At 34.9% G+C, this 13,957-nt stretch overlaps 1 protein-coding gene across 16 annotated transcripts in view; it reads left to right on the top strand.

Moving 5' to 3' along the window:
- SOX6 (SRY-box transcription factor 6) overlaps positions 1–13,957 on the top strand; it is a 605,015-nt gene that overhangs the window by 244,830 nt on the left and 346,228 nt on the right. For all 16 annotated transcript variants that reach the window (XM_078058353.1, XM_078058351.1, XM_078058356.1 and 13 more), the window contains one exon: positions 11,211–11,451. In XM_078058353.1, the coding sequence (XP_077914479.1) occupies positions 11,215–11,451 (237 nt within the window). In that variant the 5' untranslated portion in view covers positions 11,211–11,214. The remainder of the gene's footprint in view (positions 1–11,210; positions 11,452–13,957) is intronic.

A 13,957-nucleotide genomic window follows, 5' to 3' on the forward strand; every position in this document is an offset into this window, starting at 1 on the left:
AAATTGGATCTCACATTTCTCTAGACCTTGAAATGATTGGGCAGCAACATCCTTATTTTATCTCACAATTGTCTATGTAAGAATATAGTTAAATGTTGACCGTCTAGACTAACCAGTAAAAGCATGCTGGGGAATGCATGGATAGTTAACAACAAACAAATATATGTTAGAAAATTTACCATATAAAAACTACAGTGAACCTCTCAGCTTTGTGTGCCAATACCTTTAACTATTTCCATAAATAATTTTGTTGTCAAGCTGTTTAGAATGAGAGTCAAATGGATTAGTTAGAGGGTTGGCACCTCTCCTCTTTTCTCTCTCTTTCTCTGTTTTTTTTTTTTTTAATAGTTGTTAACCAATAATTAAACACCTTCACCCGTAGAAGGAAGGAAAAAAATAACAAATCCTTTGACTAAGCTTAGATTAAATGAGAATCCAGAATATCTAACTGTAATATTAAAAATAGGAAGTATATACATTAGTAAAGAAAAATTCAGATGATAATTGAAAATAGTTAATAATTTATTTAATTTAGAATTACTGTTAGTTACCTTTAATTCTAATAGCATCAGCCCTGGAGTTAGACCACTTGAGTTCAAATTCTGCTTTTTGTTTTTACAAGGTGTGACTTTAGGCAAATTTTAATTTTTAAAAAAATAAATGTTTTTGTGCCTTGGTTTCCTTATCATAAAACAAGGACAATGACATTATCTAAATCCTAGAACTGTTCTGAGAACTAAATGAGGTTAATACATGTAGCAGTGCTCAGTGCAGTGACTAGTACTTTCTAAGCAACTAGTAAATACTATTCATGCATCTTTTCAGCCATCTCTCCAACATTCATCCATCCATCCATCCATCCATCCATCCATCCATCTAACTTTCCAGTGTTTTTAACAACATAAATTGATGATTTTGGAGGGACTTTCTTGCCATCGAATATGTGGAACTTTTAAGGTATGAGATGAATTTTACTGGCCAGGGGTAGGAGAAGAAGAGATAGCCCTGGAAAACCAAGTTAGGTACAGAAATCTAGGGGCTTTACTTTAAATCCTCTGGTTAAATATGATACTCTAAATTTATTTCTGCCTATTCATTTAATATTTAAGTAATTGGGCAAAAAATATTTATTGAGTGTTTTCTTTATGCAAAGTAGTGTACTAGGTACTTGTGGGAATACAGAGAAGCCAGGATTTTGTTCTTGCCCTTGAAAGTTTTATACTCTGGTTGGGATTACTTTTAAGAAATACAGTGATATTACACTTTTTAAAAAGATTAAGTAAGATAGTATGCATTAAGTGTGGAATGAGTGACATAAAAACAAATTTTCAGAGCACTTATTAGGAGTGATTAGAAGAGGGGTGGATCATAGTTACTTGGAATTATCTCAGTTCGTTTCCTAGTGATAAGAAAGGAGGAGAATGAGGGAAGTAGGGGGAGGCAGGCAGAACAAAGGTGGGGCTGGGGGGGCAGCAATAAGTGAAGCCTGTGTCTATCAGTCTAGTTAGAATAGAAGGTTAAAGTGTAGAATACTAGAAGATAAATTTAGAAAGATTGGTTGATTCTGAATAGAGGGTCCCGAATGCCAGAGTCAGGAGTTTGAACTTTTTTTTGTCATCAGGGGAAAGCCACCAATGTTTCTTGATCAAAAGAGTGGTTTGATGAAGGGAATAGCAGTAAGATTGATTTGGAGGGGGAGAAAATTAAATTAAGGAAACCAATTTAGAGTCTGCTGTAAGAGTCTAGGTATGAAGTGTAATAAAGCCCTACTCAGGTGATTATGAGCATGGTAAGTAGGTGTGAGCAGAAGAAATTTTCTTAAGGAAGAATTGATGGAACTTAATGACAGTCTGGCAGTGAGGAACAAGAATAAAAGAGGAGACAGATGCAGTGTCATGTTTTGAATTTGGATGATTCCGAGAATGATGCTTTTCTGGGTGTGAATGAATGAGGGAGGGTGTTGAAGAAAATAATGATGAAACTAATTTTAAGTTTGTTGAATATGACATAGCAGAGTACATCTTGGTATAAATGTCTAGCAGTCATTTGAGGACTGTTGTATTTCAGGAAGATGAGAGAGCGCTCAGTGTTGGGTATATAAATATAAAAATTATGATTTAAATATTAAGGAATGAGATGTTTGACAAAAAGAGCATAGAAGAAGGGTAATGTTTAGGTTGGCAGCATTAACATGTGAGTGGTATTTTCTGTGATTATGTATTCACCTTAAGTTTGAAAAATAAGCTGTTTGCCCATCTCTCCCTCTCTGATTTTCCCTCTTTCTTTCCAATATTAGACAATATGTAGACAATACTGATTGTGTGCTCTGTGCGGGGCACCGATGATCCAGTAAAGAACAAGACAGACACGATCTCTAATCTCATGGAATATATAGAATAAGCTTCCTTTTTAAGAAAAAAATAAAACAAAACCTTTTAATATTTTCTATTTTTCTTCCACTGGGTGTAAGCTTATGATAATATCTTTGCAAGCATTTATCTCCCTAGGAATGGAAGACATTCTATGACAACAGGTCTTTCTTTTTTCTTCCTCTTGTTGATCCTTTTTTACTATTACTATATTGTATGGAATATTCTGCAGGAGCATAATTTAGGAACGTATTAAGTTACTTATCACTGAAGTTCAAAAAACACCGATCGCATCCCCTGTGCTGGGCTGTTTTTATTTTGGTAAGCTTGTAAGTAGGGTTTCCTGGGCCAGGGTGGTGGGGAGGAAGCTTTATTCTATATTTTGAAAGTGGGCAATGTCAAGAAAAAGATCTTTTCCTAAAACAGTCTTATTTCTCAAATCCAGACTTCTTTTAATGATGTGAAATGTATCTCAAATCACGATAAAACTTGTAACTAGAGATTGGATTTTTGTTTTCCTCTTTTTCTCTCATCTTCATTCTGCTTCTGATTAAGCCATAGAGTCAATCCAGTGTCTTCATCTCACCCTTTTCTCCACTCTTCCCTTATAAAATGGGGGTAATGGTGGAGTACGAGTGAAGAATAAGATTGATTGGCCATTTCAGATTTATAAAGGATGAAATGTCTAAATTTATATGGTAAAATTCAAGCTCAGGGAATCCTATGTTGTTGATGGTCCCTGATTCATTCCACTTGCACTCTGGTGCCGTGCTTCTTCCTCTCCTTCAACTGACCCATTTGTTATTTTGTGTGTGTGTGTGTGTGTGTGTCGGAGGATTAAAAAAGATATTGTTTAGAACAGAAGTATCGGGTAAAAATGGAATATCAGGCAATAGCTGTAAGTGGTCATATATCTGTTAAAAGGAGGACATTATTGATGAAAGAAGAAAACCCCTATGTGTGGAGTGTTTTCAGGATGGGAAAGATAGTTTTTTCCATATTGGAAGGAATGATATAAATCTGAATGTTTTAAATCTTGAGTTAGATATAAAATCACTTTACGAAAAGAGCTTTTAAAAAAGCAGTTTGTTTGGAGCAACATCTATATTTATATCTTCGGAATCTTCAGGGTATGGGAGAACCATGTCAAATTTTCAGTGCTTTAATACTAACCCAGTTTTGAGTTACTGAAATCACTTTCATAGTGGGCCAATCTGGCCACCAAATTTGGACAAGAATTCCAGATGCTGAGTGTCTCAATAATAGTTGTAGACATGTACCCTATGCTTGGTTATTTTTCTAAACTTGGATAGAGATATTAAATCAATTTTGTTAGGTGAATTTTCAACCTCAAAAATACAGGCCACTTTAGAAGACAAAAATGAAACACAACTTTTTTTTTTTTTTTTTTTTTTTAAGGAGAAATTAAGACAAGAGCTTTTGAGGTTGGATCCTACCTGGTTTTTTTTCAACCTTTAGAAATGTTTCTAGGCTGGAAAGAAATCTCTTAAAGCATGGTTTTTATAATGGACGTGCTGCTGACATACACTTAACATTATCGGCCCAAATGGCAGCAATATAATTTGTAGGCCTTGTACTCTGTCTGGAAAGTTGTAGTGCTCTTACTGGTATTTGTATTCACTTTTTATGAATTGGTCTTTCGTGTTGCTTTTCATTTTAGTTTAACGTAAGACTAATAAATCTTATTGTTAAATAACAAAGATTGCATCATAGCCTTCAGTATTAAAATGCACTCCTTTTTGGGGGAAGCCAGATAGATGTGTTTACTCTGTAGAGATTTAGATTTGATTTTTTGTTTTCTTCATGGTAATTATGTTTGCACTTTGCTGATCACTAGTTGTGCATTATTACAATGGAAGGTGACAATTTGATTGTCTTCAATTGGAGAAACAAGTAATTTTATATTCACTAAGCTGTCAGGTAACACTAACTCACAGTACTAAGAGCTCCTGGCAATGCAGCTCGGCACCTATATTTAACTGCTCTGATGCTTGTGTAACCTCCGCTGAATCAGAAATACTTTGCCTGCTGGAAATGGTTTTCAGGGTTGTACAATGAGGTTTTCATTAAGTAGACAAACCGAAAATGAACTGCAAAGCCATGGTTGTTTCTCTCCTCCCCTTTCCCCTTCATCCCTCCTTTATCCCCTCCCCTTCCCTTGCCTCACCCTCCTCTTATTTGATAGGAACGTAAAATTTATACCTTATTTCATTTACGTGGAAGAGAGGAATTGCTGGATTGCTTTATTTAGCTGAAGGAAAACCTCAGAGATTAACTTCTTTATGTAGTTTTGTTCATGGTCATCACACGTGAGCCTTCATTTTTTGAAACAATCTGTCCAACATCAATTCCCATATTTCTCTTTTTTTCTGGCAATACTAAAAAGTGAAAATAGAGGTAAGAATGGAAAAGCATACAGTGACAGCTTCCTGTCCTTTCTCTCTGAGAAGTTATTGTTCTGGTTTATGATTTTTATTAATAAGTGGATAAGTTATCTTTAATTGGGCTTCTAGAGTAGTGGATAGGTTTCAAGCTGACAAAGACATGTTTGGTTTTCACTTTAAAAATTATGGTTTTCATTTCATGTGAAGAGGAGATTCAAAGTAAGCATATATAAATAAACTCATTTTGCTACTATTGTAGACAGTTTTCATTCAAGCCACATAGAGGTCTTTTGGTTGAGCTATAAAGTCATTGTGCTTGATTAAAATCCTCTAAGTTAGTGTGTATTTATAGTAGCCATTGTTTGGTTTTGCTCTTATTGTTAAGTGACTGATTTTATTTATAAATTCTGGGCCTGGCTTTCCAAAGCAAAGATCCCAACAAGTTACTGGTAGAAAAACTGTGAGAAAAATTCAGTATTACTATAAACAGAAGTATAGATAGAGGTTACATGAAGTCAAGTTGTTTTGATCTCCAGAAGAAACTGGATACTCAGAGATACATGTAACAGTTACAGGTTTTCCATAGGCAGTCAGGCAGGCCGGCTAGTCTTTAGGCTGGTTGCCTGCCTCTTCCAGCAGATACTAACCAATTAGACAGAGGTGGTTACGTGATGTAACATTATCAGGAGAAACAATTCATGAGTCAAAGCATTCCAAGACATATGAGCTCTAGTCCAAAGAACAGTCTTAAGCTATATAAAGTGACAGCAATATTGTCAGCTAAATATAAACTCTAGAAACACAAACTTTGATGACTTGAGAAGAATCTGTTCCAGGTAGTCTCTGTTTTGTAAGAACCTCAGAAGGCCTTTGGAGACAATTTTGGTGCTTTGGTGTGAAAAATTAGAAACCTTAGATAAGTCAGAATCTATTAATTTAAGCCCCTTCTTAGACATACTTCAAGGGCCTCAAGCATATTTCATTTGCCTCATCTCTCTTGATCTAACAGATAAATCAGTGAATTTTCTTCTAACAGATATTGTCTGTATATGTTACCATGTATGTTCTGAAAGAGCCACTACAAACTTTAAAAGATAGGTTTATAACTCTCCAAGGTAGCTCTGAAAGCAGTTACCTTCTTTTTCACTGAATTTTCTCAGTTACTTATTAAACAGATGAAAGAGAGAGGAAAAACCTGGCAGAAGCTGAGGGAAGTTTGGGGGTGGAGTTGGGGAGAGGAGGTAGTGCTGGATAAAATACAAAGAATCAGCAACCGTTCTCAGCCTTTACCCTAATGAAGCAGGAAAAGTTTTGAGAGGGATGTCTTCATTTTAATGTCTGGAATCGGGATCCTTCCCCATCCCTCAATCCTTAAACATGGGAATTAGAGGTGCAGGAAAAATCATTCTTTGCCCTAGGCTGGGTGGACTGGCATCCCTTGTAGGGGTTCCTAAGTATTGTGCATTTTGGCAGCTGAACATATCTGTTACTCATGCTCAAAATGAGAGGCACTGTGTTATATTTTTGGAAAATTAGTTGTTTATTTCTTAGTATCAGATCAATTGCAGCATTAAATTAACAGTGAATTATCTGACAGAAGTAAGTCTACCTGGGTAGCCTGGGGCTGAGTTGCAAAAACACATGTGAATATTGGCCTGAATGTTTAATTTTTTCTTTAAGTAAACCAACTATTAAAATGTTGCCTTATGTTAAAAATTGAGCCTCTTTTGAATAAATGTAATACACCTAACAAGTGAATGCCATTTGATAATTATCTTAGAAGTAAGGAAAACATTTTAAAAAATTAGGTTAAAAATATTGTTCCAATAAATTCAGTGGCTCTTTTTGATACCTATGTAAAATCATTTTGAAATGGATTCTTCCCAGGCAATAGTTAAAAAAAAAGTAGTTTCAAGTGGTGAAGCCCTAGGAGAAAATTGTTTTAAAATAATCCTAACCTTTAAACATTTACAAATAACTGTTTCTTAAAAATAACAACAGCAGGTCAGGCTGGTTTAAAATTCTAGAGAATTTGATTTTCTGAGATAGAGGGCTTAATGTATAGATATCCATATCCTTACCATTTTATAAAGTCTTGGACCAGCTTATCTTAATTACTTGTTAAAGAACATAAAGTAAATTTACTGTCTGAATAAATTTGTGATGGTTTAAACATTCAGATTTTTTACTGGGGTTTTGGATTGAAGTAAAATAATTATCATCTTTCTAGAGATACTCCTACTGACTTCCTAGAAAACATTACCCATTACTGGAGACTTTATTTCCAACAATCTCATTCCCAAAAGTCCTAAGCCCTGAAGTTCTTCCCAATGGCCTGGCATCCTGGGAATTCACTTGATCTTCTGGGCAGAGACATTTCAAACTCGGGGAACACATGATGGGAATTTAGTTTCATGTGTCCCAAAGATATGTAATTCTCTTTGGAGGTTTTACTTGATAATAGCTATGCCCCAGAAAACCATCTTGTTTAACCAATGTGATAAGTTGACAATGTAGTTTTTCTCTCTGATTATAATGTACTCTGTGTAGTCAATACACTAGTACCATGTGAGTGTAATTTCCTCTTTTATTTTATCTCCAATGCACTGTATTATAAATAAACAGTTAAAAAAAACACCAAACAAATCTGTTGCATCTCCTTTTAAGATTGTACCACTGTAGACACTTGTTCTAGTAAAGTAGAATTGGGCGCATTTGATTGCATTTAAATTTTTCATGCTTCAGCAGTTTGGCTGGGAGCACAGTAAAGAAAAATCCCATGAGCGAGGATAGTTTAGAATAATAGAACTTGATTTTGTGTATTATAGCGGCAACATTTGCGCTGCTTTAGTTAGGGTTGTGTCAGCACTTCCATTATAAACCCCTGTTTTCAGGGGGTATAACTAGGGAGATTTTTTTTAATACAAATTAAAAAAAAACAATTCATTTGAATGATTTTTAAGTTATAATAGTGCAAAAATAAAACAAAGTAAAGTCACATAGAAATTGACCATTTTCACAAGGATTTTGATTCTTTTGCTTACTAGTTTTATATGACAGCAGCTAAAGTAAGCTACAGTTCTAATACACGGTGGGGGGGTAAAAATTTTTGTAATGAAAAATTACTAAATGAGCATTAAAAATAAAAGTGAGCATCCCAGGTGACATTTTAAAACATTAACACCAAGTGCATATTTGATTTATGAGTTTCTAAAGGAGAGTAACCATGGTGCAGTGGTTATAGTGAAGGCATTACCAAAAGTCAAGTATCTTTGCAGCTTCCAGAATAGTTTAGTTGGTCTAGTAAAATGTTTTAAAAAAGGAAAGCTAAAGTAAAGAAATGAATGAGGATGTAATCAGTAAGTTGAAGGATTCTTTAATAAAGTAATTGTGTAAAAAGTAATCAGTAAATTGAATCTAATAATCAGGAAATTTAAGACTTACTTAATAAACTTTGCTTTAAAAAGTATGTGTACACATTTTCCTTTTTAAAAATACAACAAAACTACCAAACTACAACAATTAAAAACCAACCTGAAAGAAGCCAACAATTTTATCAAAAGGAAATGCCTGCAGGGGAACAATACTGCAAAATCACCTTTTTCTCTGCTAGCAACGCATTGAGAACTGTGGTAGAGTAAACTCAAGAAATTAAATAAAATATGATACGGTAAAGTATGCTCCTTGGAACAAAAATGTTAGTTCCTTAGGTAAAGGGAAGGATTTTGAAGTTGAGTATGCCTTCCTTGGTTGTTAACTGTTATTGCCCTAACATTCCCCCTCTCCTTGTCCCCGAACGATGGTGTGAACTGAGGATGAACAGTCAAATTTAATATTGCTTTTTTTTTTTTTGGCAGCCTATCTTTTATTTGCAACCTTGATAGACATTTGTATTTGTAGGTGCAAAATAAAAGACAAATTGTGTGATGTTGTAAATAGGTAGCTTTCCTGAATGGTCACTGGAGGAATCACCAGAAGACTGTTGATGAAGTAGAGGTGAAGCCTTTCCTCACTAATTGTATTCAGCGTGTAATTTCTAAACTTCCCTCTGAATTTTGATTTTCAATTAACACTCCCCATTTGAAGATAATTTTCTATTTAATGTAATTGCAGGAAATAATTTATTGGCTGATTAAGACTGAGGGCCCAGCCTTCCTTAAGAAAACATTCTAACAAACCAGCCTTTAAACTCAACCCAGCTTTGGACAGATTTAGTCTATTTTTACAGCTGCATGGTTGTGTTTAATTAGGATTGTGCACTATTGTTCATTGGTGCAGTTTATACTTGAAATTATTCTTAAGAGACTTTTCATTTTGGGTTTTGTGTCATGATTAATTTATACTAAAGCAACAATCACAGATATTGCTATTGGAAGGAGCCAAGTCACTTTATAATAGAGGATGTTTGTTGGGGAGCTAAAGTCACACTGAGTTTTGGCTTATGACTTCCAATTGTATTTAACTGTTTTAAAAGGCAGCAGTAAATTCATTCTTTTGTTTTTAATGTGAATGATTACATTATTGGTACTGTCATTATCTGAACTATGAAAACACTCTTGTTGTTTATGGTAAACTCTGGATAAATTTGCAGACCAGTTATAATTTGTCTGGCTTTACTGTAGTATTTGCAGTGATCCCTGTACAATGAAAAACATCCTTTGGTATCACTTTCCATATGTGTATATGCATTTCTCCACGTGCTAGTTTTGATAGAAATTAGACAAGAATATACTTATCTGATTCTTTGATATAGTACTCTTTAGAACATTTATTTCTTTCTTCTCAAAGAAAATATAGACATTCTTCTGTACTTCCTTTCCCCCATTTTATTTTCTAGTATCAAGTCTAACAGATGAAATTTTATTATTTGTAGAATGATTATTATAAGTAGGTATCAGCATTTTAATATGTTTCAAAGCACTTCAAAAGCCTGTAATACTTTTATTTAGAACTGTGCATAATTAGATTAGCTGATCTTATATTAATTTTTTTCACTGTAGGATACTAAATCTGAGCCCCCTCATTAATTGTGAGAAATTTAGCATTAGCTGTTAAATCCTATGTGAAACATGGGCTGCTACATAAAAACTACTGTTTAAATTGGAATTAACTTAATTATTTTTCTTTGCACTTGATATTTCCTTCACTGCAATATTCATGAAAGCATGTGACAGATTTGTAAATTTAACTGTTAATCTCAGATTTCTAGACCCTTTAATCAGTATTTATTTGTCTGTAGAAACAGTACTAGCAAGTTAATGATTTGCTAATTTGAAAAATGCTCATGTGGTTTCCTATGTTAACTGATTTGTGCATTTTTTAAAAAATGGTATGAAATCAATTAATGTTAAAGAGCAATTAAGGTGGAGATTTTATTCCTTCGTTACACAGCAATTTTAGAGCTAAAGATGCTATAAACTGAAAACAACAAAGTTTTAGAAAAAATACTCAACTGTCTTTTCTTTTAAGTTATAAACCTCTGGTGTTTTTATTTCTAAACATTTTGTTAAGAAAATCATATTGACAAAGCACAGAATGGAGACCTTGTGCAAAATGCAGTCGATGTTTACTTGTGGGTACATAGATGAGTGTTTGGTAATTGTTTTTGCAGTTTTAAAAATATGGTGTATAGTAGGCATTTTACTATTTTCACAGTAAATGCTTTGAATTTTGTATGTACTTTCTAATATAAAATAGAGGCATAGTTATTTCATATATTTAATTCAAATGTTACAAAATTGCCCTAAGACTAATCTAACATTATCAGCCACTTGATCAATATGTCACTTAAAAGTTAAGTTGCAGTAGTTGACACATTTTGGAAATCTTTAAAAAAAGATCAGATTGACACTAAACAATGCTAGGCCCTGGCCCTCATAATACAAGGTATAAACTAAGGAGTCAAGACCAAATTTGGTTAGGACCTTCAACATGTATTATGTACTCTCCTGATTGTATTTTCTCACATAGACTTCTTTTGTTCCCACATAAAGCATAAGAGAAATTTGGATATTTCTACTTTAAAATCATCCTCCAAACTGGCTTATTTGTCAGTTCATTCACTTATTTATTTATTTTTTTCCCATTGTTAGCCATCAACCTAATTTGATAATCTAGTTGGAAGAACTGGGAGGAAAAATACACACATACGTATACTATATGTTATGAAAACTTATTCCTCAGAAATGTCCTTTGTGGATTGTTAAGGAGGAAGATGTGTAGCAATTACTAGGAAGAGGTTTGTGGAGTTGAAAGCAGAGAGGGAGAGTAGAACAGATAAGCTAAGTTCTTTTTCAAAGTGGTTTGGAGTAGCTCATAAACAACCTGAAGTTAGAGAACGTACTTTTTTTTTTCTGAATTAGTCAAATGTAAGGGATAGTTTCTTCTTCTGTCATTGACAGCCTTTTTGAATCCATGTTCTTTCCTTCTTCTGCAGAAGAATGTCTTCCAAGCAAGCCACCTCTCCATTTGCCTGTGCGGCTGATGGAGAGCAAGCGATGACCCAAGATTTGACCTCAAGGGAAAAGGAAGAGGGCGGTGATCAACATGTGGCCTCCCATCTGCCTCCGCACCCCATAATGCACAACAAACCTCACTCTGAGGAGCTACCAACACTTGTCAATACCATTCAACAAGATGCTGACTGGGACAGCGTTCTGTCGTCTCAGCAAAGAATGGTGAGCTTTTAAAATCTGGCCGCTGTCGCTAAGTGTGTCCGTTAGTGTGGCCTCATCACAAATAGGTGTTTTAGAAAAAGCTCAGAATACATATCTTAGAGTTATTTGTGTTTAGGTCGTGAAACAAGCACCATGTATATATTATTAATGTTATTAATATGCTAGTACCTGGGAAAGATTGGAAAATGGTTTGTGATTTAATTTTTGTCCATTATTAGGTCAACTTGCCAAAAGATATTTAATTTAATTCGGGGAGAGGTTTGGTTATCTTATTCCTTGAATCTCTCAATAAGGTGGTGAACTTGATAATGACACAAAATAAGTATGATCAAATAAAGTGTGGCTGTGTATTAACATTGAAATATATATTAAGCAAACATGTCTATGTGAATGAGGTCATATGGTGAATACATCTTCAGTGGGGAAATGCAGGTATTTATCATTTTTAATGGTCATTTTTGATTTATAATAAAGCTTTTCTCACTTATGTGCCTATATATTAATTTCAAAAGGACGTGCAAAGCTCCTGAGTATCATTCAATCAGACTGCGGGAGTTTTCCCTGAAGGTAGAGACATCAGATACATGCAGTATCTTAGGCAGCTTTCCCATGCAAAATTCTGTCTCTAACCATCAAAACAGAAGCCACAGTAAGTGGCATTGTCAATTTAAAGCAAAAATATCCAATTGTTTCGCATCTAGAACTGACCAAAACCTTAACGTATTTTATTAGATTAGGAATTGACAACCTGTTTTACGTTTCTTAACTTTTGGTTATGTTAATGAAAGACATTTTAAGTGGGCTGTGAGGAAAAGTTTTATTCTTTAATAAAAATAAGGTCATATTTAAAAACGCCTTTACTGCTGATAATTCTTGCTCTGTGCTTAATGTTTATGTCAAAGACTTGATTCTATAAATTATGGAGGCAGACATTTTTCCTTTTCAGCTGATTTTGCAGACACAACTAACACTCTGCAGCAGTAGGTGAGAAGTAGGGGAAAGGAAGAAAAATAAGACTTTTCTAGACTAACTTTAGGTTCATGGGGCATTGTCATTATACAGTTAGATCCATTGGAAGATTTATTTTCCTTGCATGGAGGGGAGAGGACAGTATAAAAAGGCAAGACTAAAAGTCTGTTTTTCTGATTGAACTGAATCATTTTTGGACCTCCAAGATAGCAAGGGTGAAATAGATACCCAGTCACTGCCACTGGCTTTTTGAGAAGATAGTAAACCCATGTTTTATTTTTATCTCATCAAATGTTTATAGAGCACCTTCTCTGGACTCAGTATGCTACTAGGTGCTGGCTGTATTGTGGTGAAAAAATATGCAAGATTATGCTTTCCTGGAACTTATATCTAGGAGAGGAGACAGAAATTAAATAAATACACATACATAAATATATAATTAAAATTGTGATATGTGTTAGGAAGAAAAAGAACAGAATGCTATGTGAGAAATAATGGGATAAACCTAATTTAGAATAGATGGATAGGAATGCCTTCTCTGACCTAAGGATGATAGGAACAAGCCAGGCAAAGAATAGAAGAAAGAGTAAAAGTAGCAGAGGGAACAGCATGTATGAAATATTTGAGGTGAGAAAAATATAGCCGAGTATCAGGAAATGAAAGATAGTCTTTGGGGTGCCAGTTCGTTAAGCGTCTGACTCTTGGTTTCAGCTCAGGTCATGATCTTGGGGCCGTGAAATGGAGACCGGTGTCAGGCTTCAGGCTCAATGGGGAGCCTGCTTGGGATTCTCTCTCTTCCTCTCCCTCTGCCCCTCCCCTTGCTCTCTCTGAAATAAATCAATGTTAAAAAAAAAAAGATAGTTTTTGTGGCTGGAGTGTAACAAGTGAGGATGCAGTATAGCATCAGATCTGGTTGGAGAGACAGGTAGGGGCTGTATCCAACAAGACCATATATAACATTATGGAAGTGAGGTTTGATTCTAAGTGTAATGAAAAACCATTGAAGGGTTTTAGAACATTGCAGATAGATCACTCTGGCTATAGTATGAATAGATGGGAGGGAGACAAGAGTGAAAGGAGCAAGACCTGTTGGGAGCCTACTTCAGAAACCCAGGTAAGGGGCGCCTGTTGGGTCAGTCAGTTGGGTATCCATCTCTTGGTTTTGGCTCAGGTCAGGATCTCATGGGTTGTGGGATCGATTCCCCTGTCAGGCTCCGTGCTCAGCAGAGGGTCTGCTTGAGATTCTTCTTCTCCCTCTGCCCCTCCCCCCCACTCATACATGCTCTCTCTCTCTCTTTCTCACACACTCTCTCTCAAATAAATAAATAAATCTTTAAAAAAATAAAAAAGAAATCCAAGTAAGAGATGGTAGTGGTTTGGGTTAGTGTAGAGGTAGATGGGATAGAGAGAAGGGATGGGTTCAAGATCTGTTTTGCCACTTATACCAGATATAGTCATGCACAAATAAAAATAGTGAAGCTGAAAATATAGGTTGAGGCATAAATAATACCCTTCAAATTTTACTTCTTTAGAGAAC

This window comes from Halichoerus grypus, chromosome 11 (genome assembly GCF_964656455.1).
Source record: "Halichoerus grypus chromosome 11, mHalGry1.hap1.1, whole genome shotgun sequence".
In the NCBI taxonomy this organism is placed as follows: Eukaryota; Metazoa; Chordata; class Mammalia; order Carnivora; family Phocidae; genus Halichoerus; species Halichoerus grypus.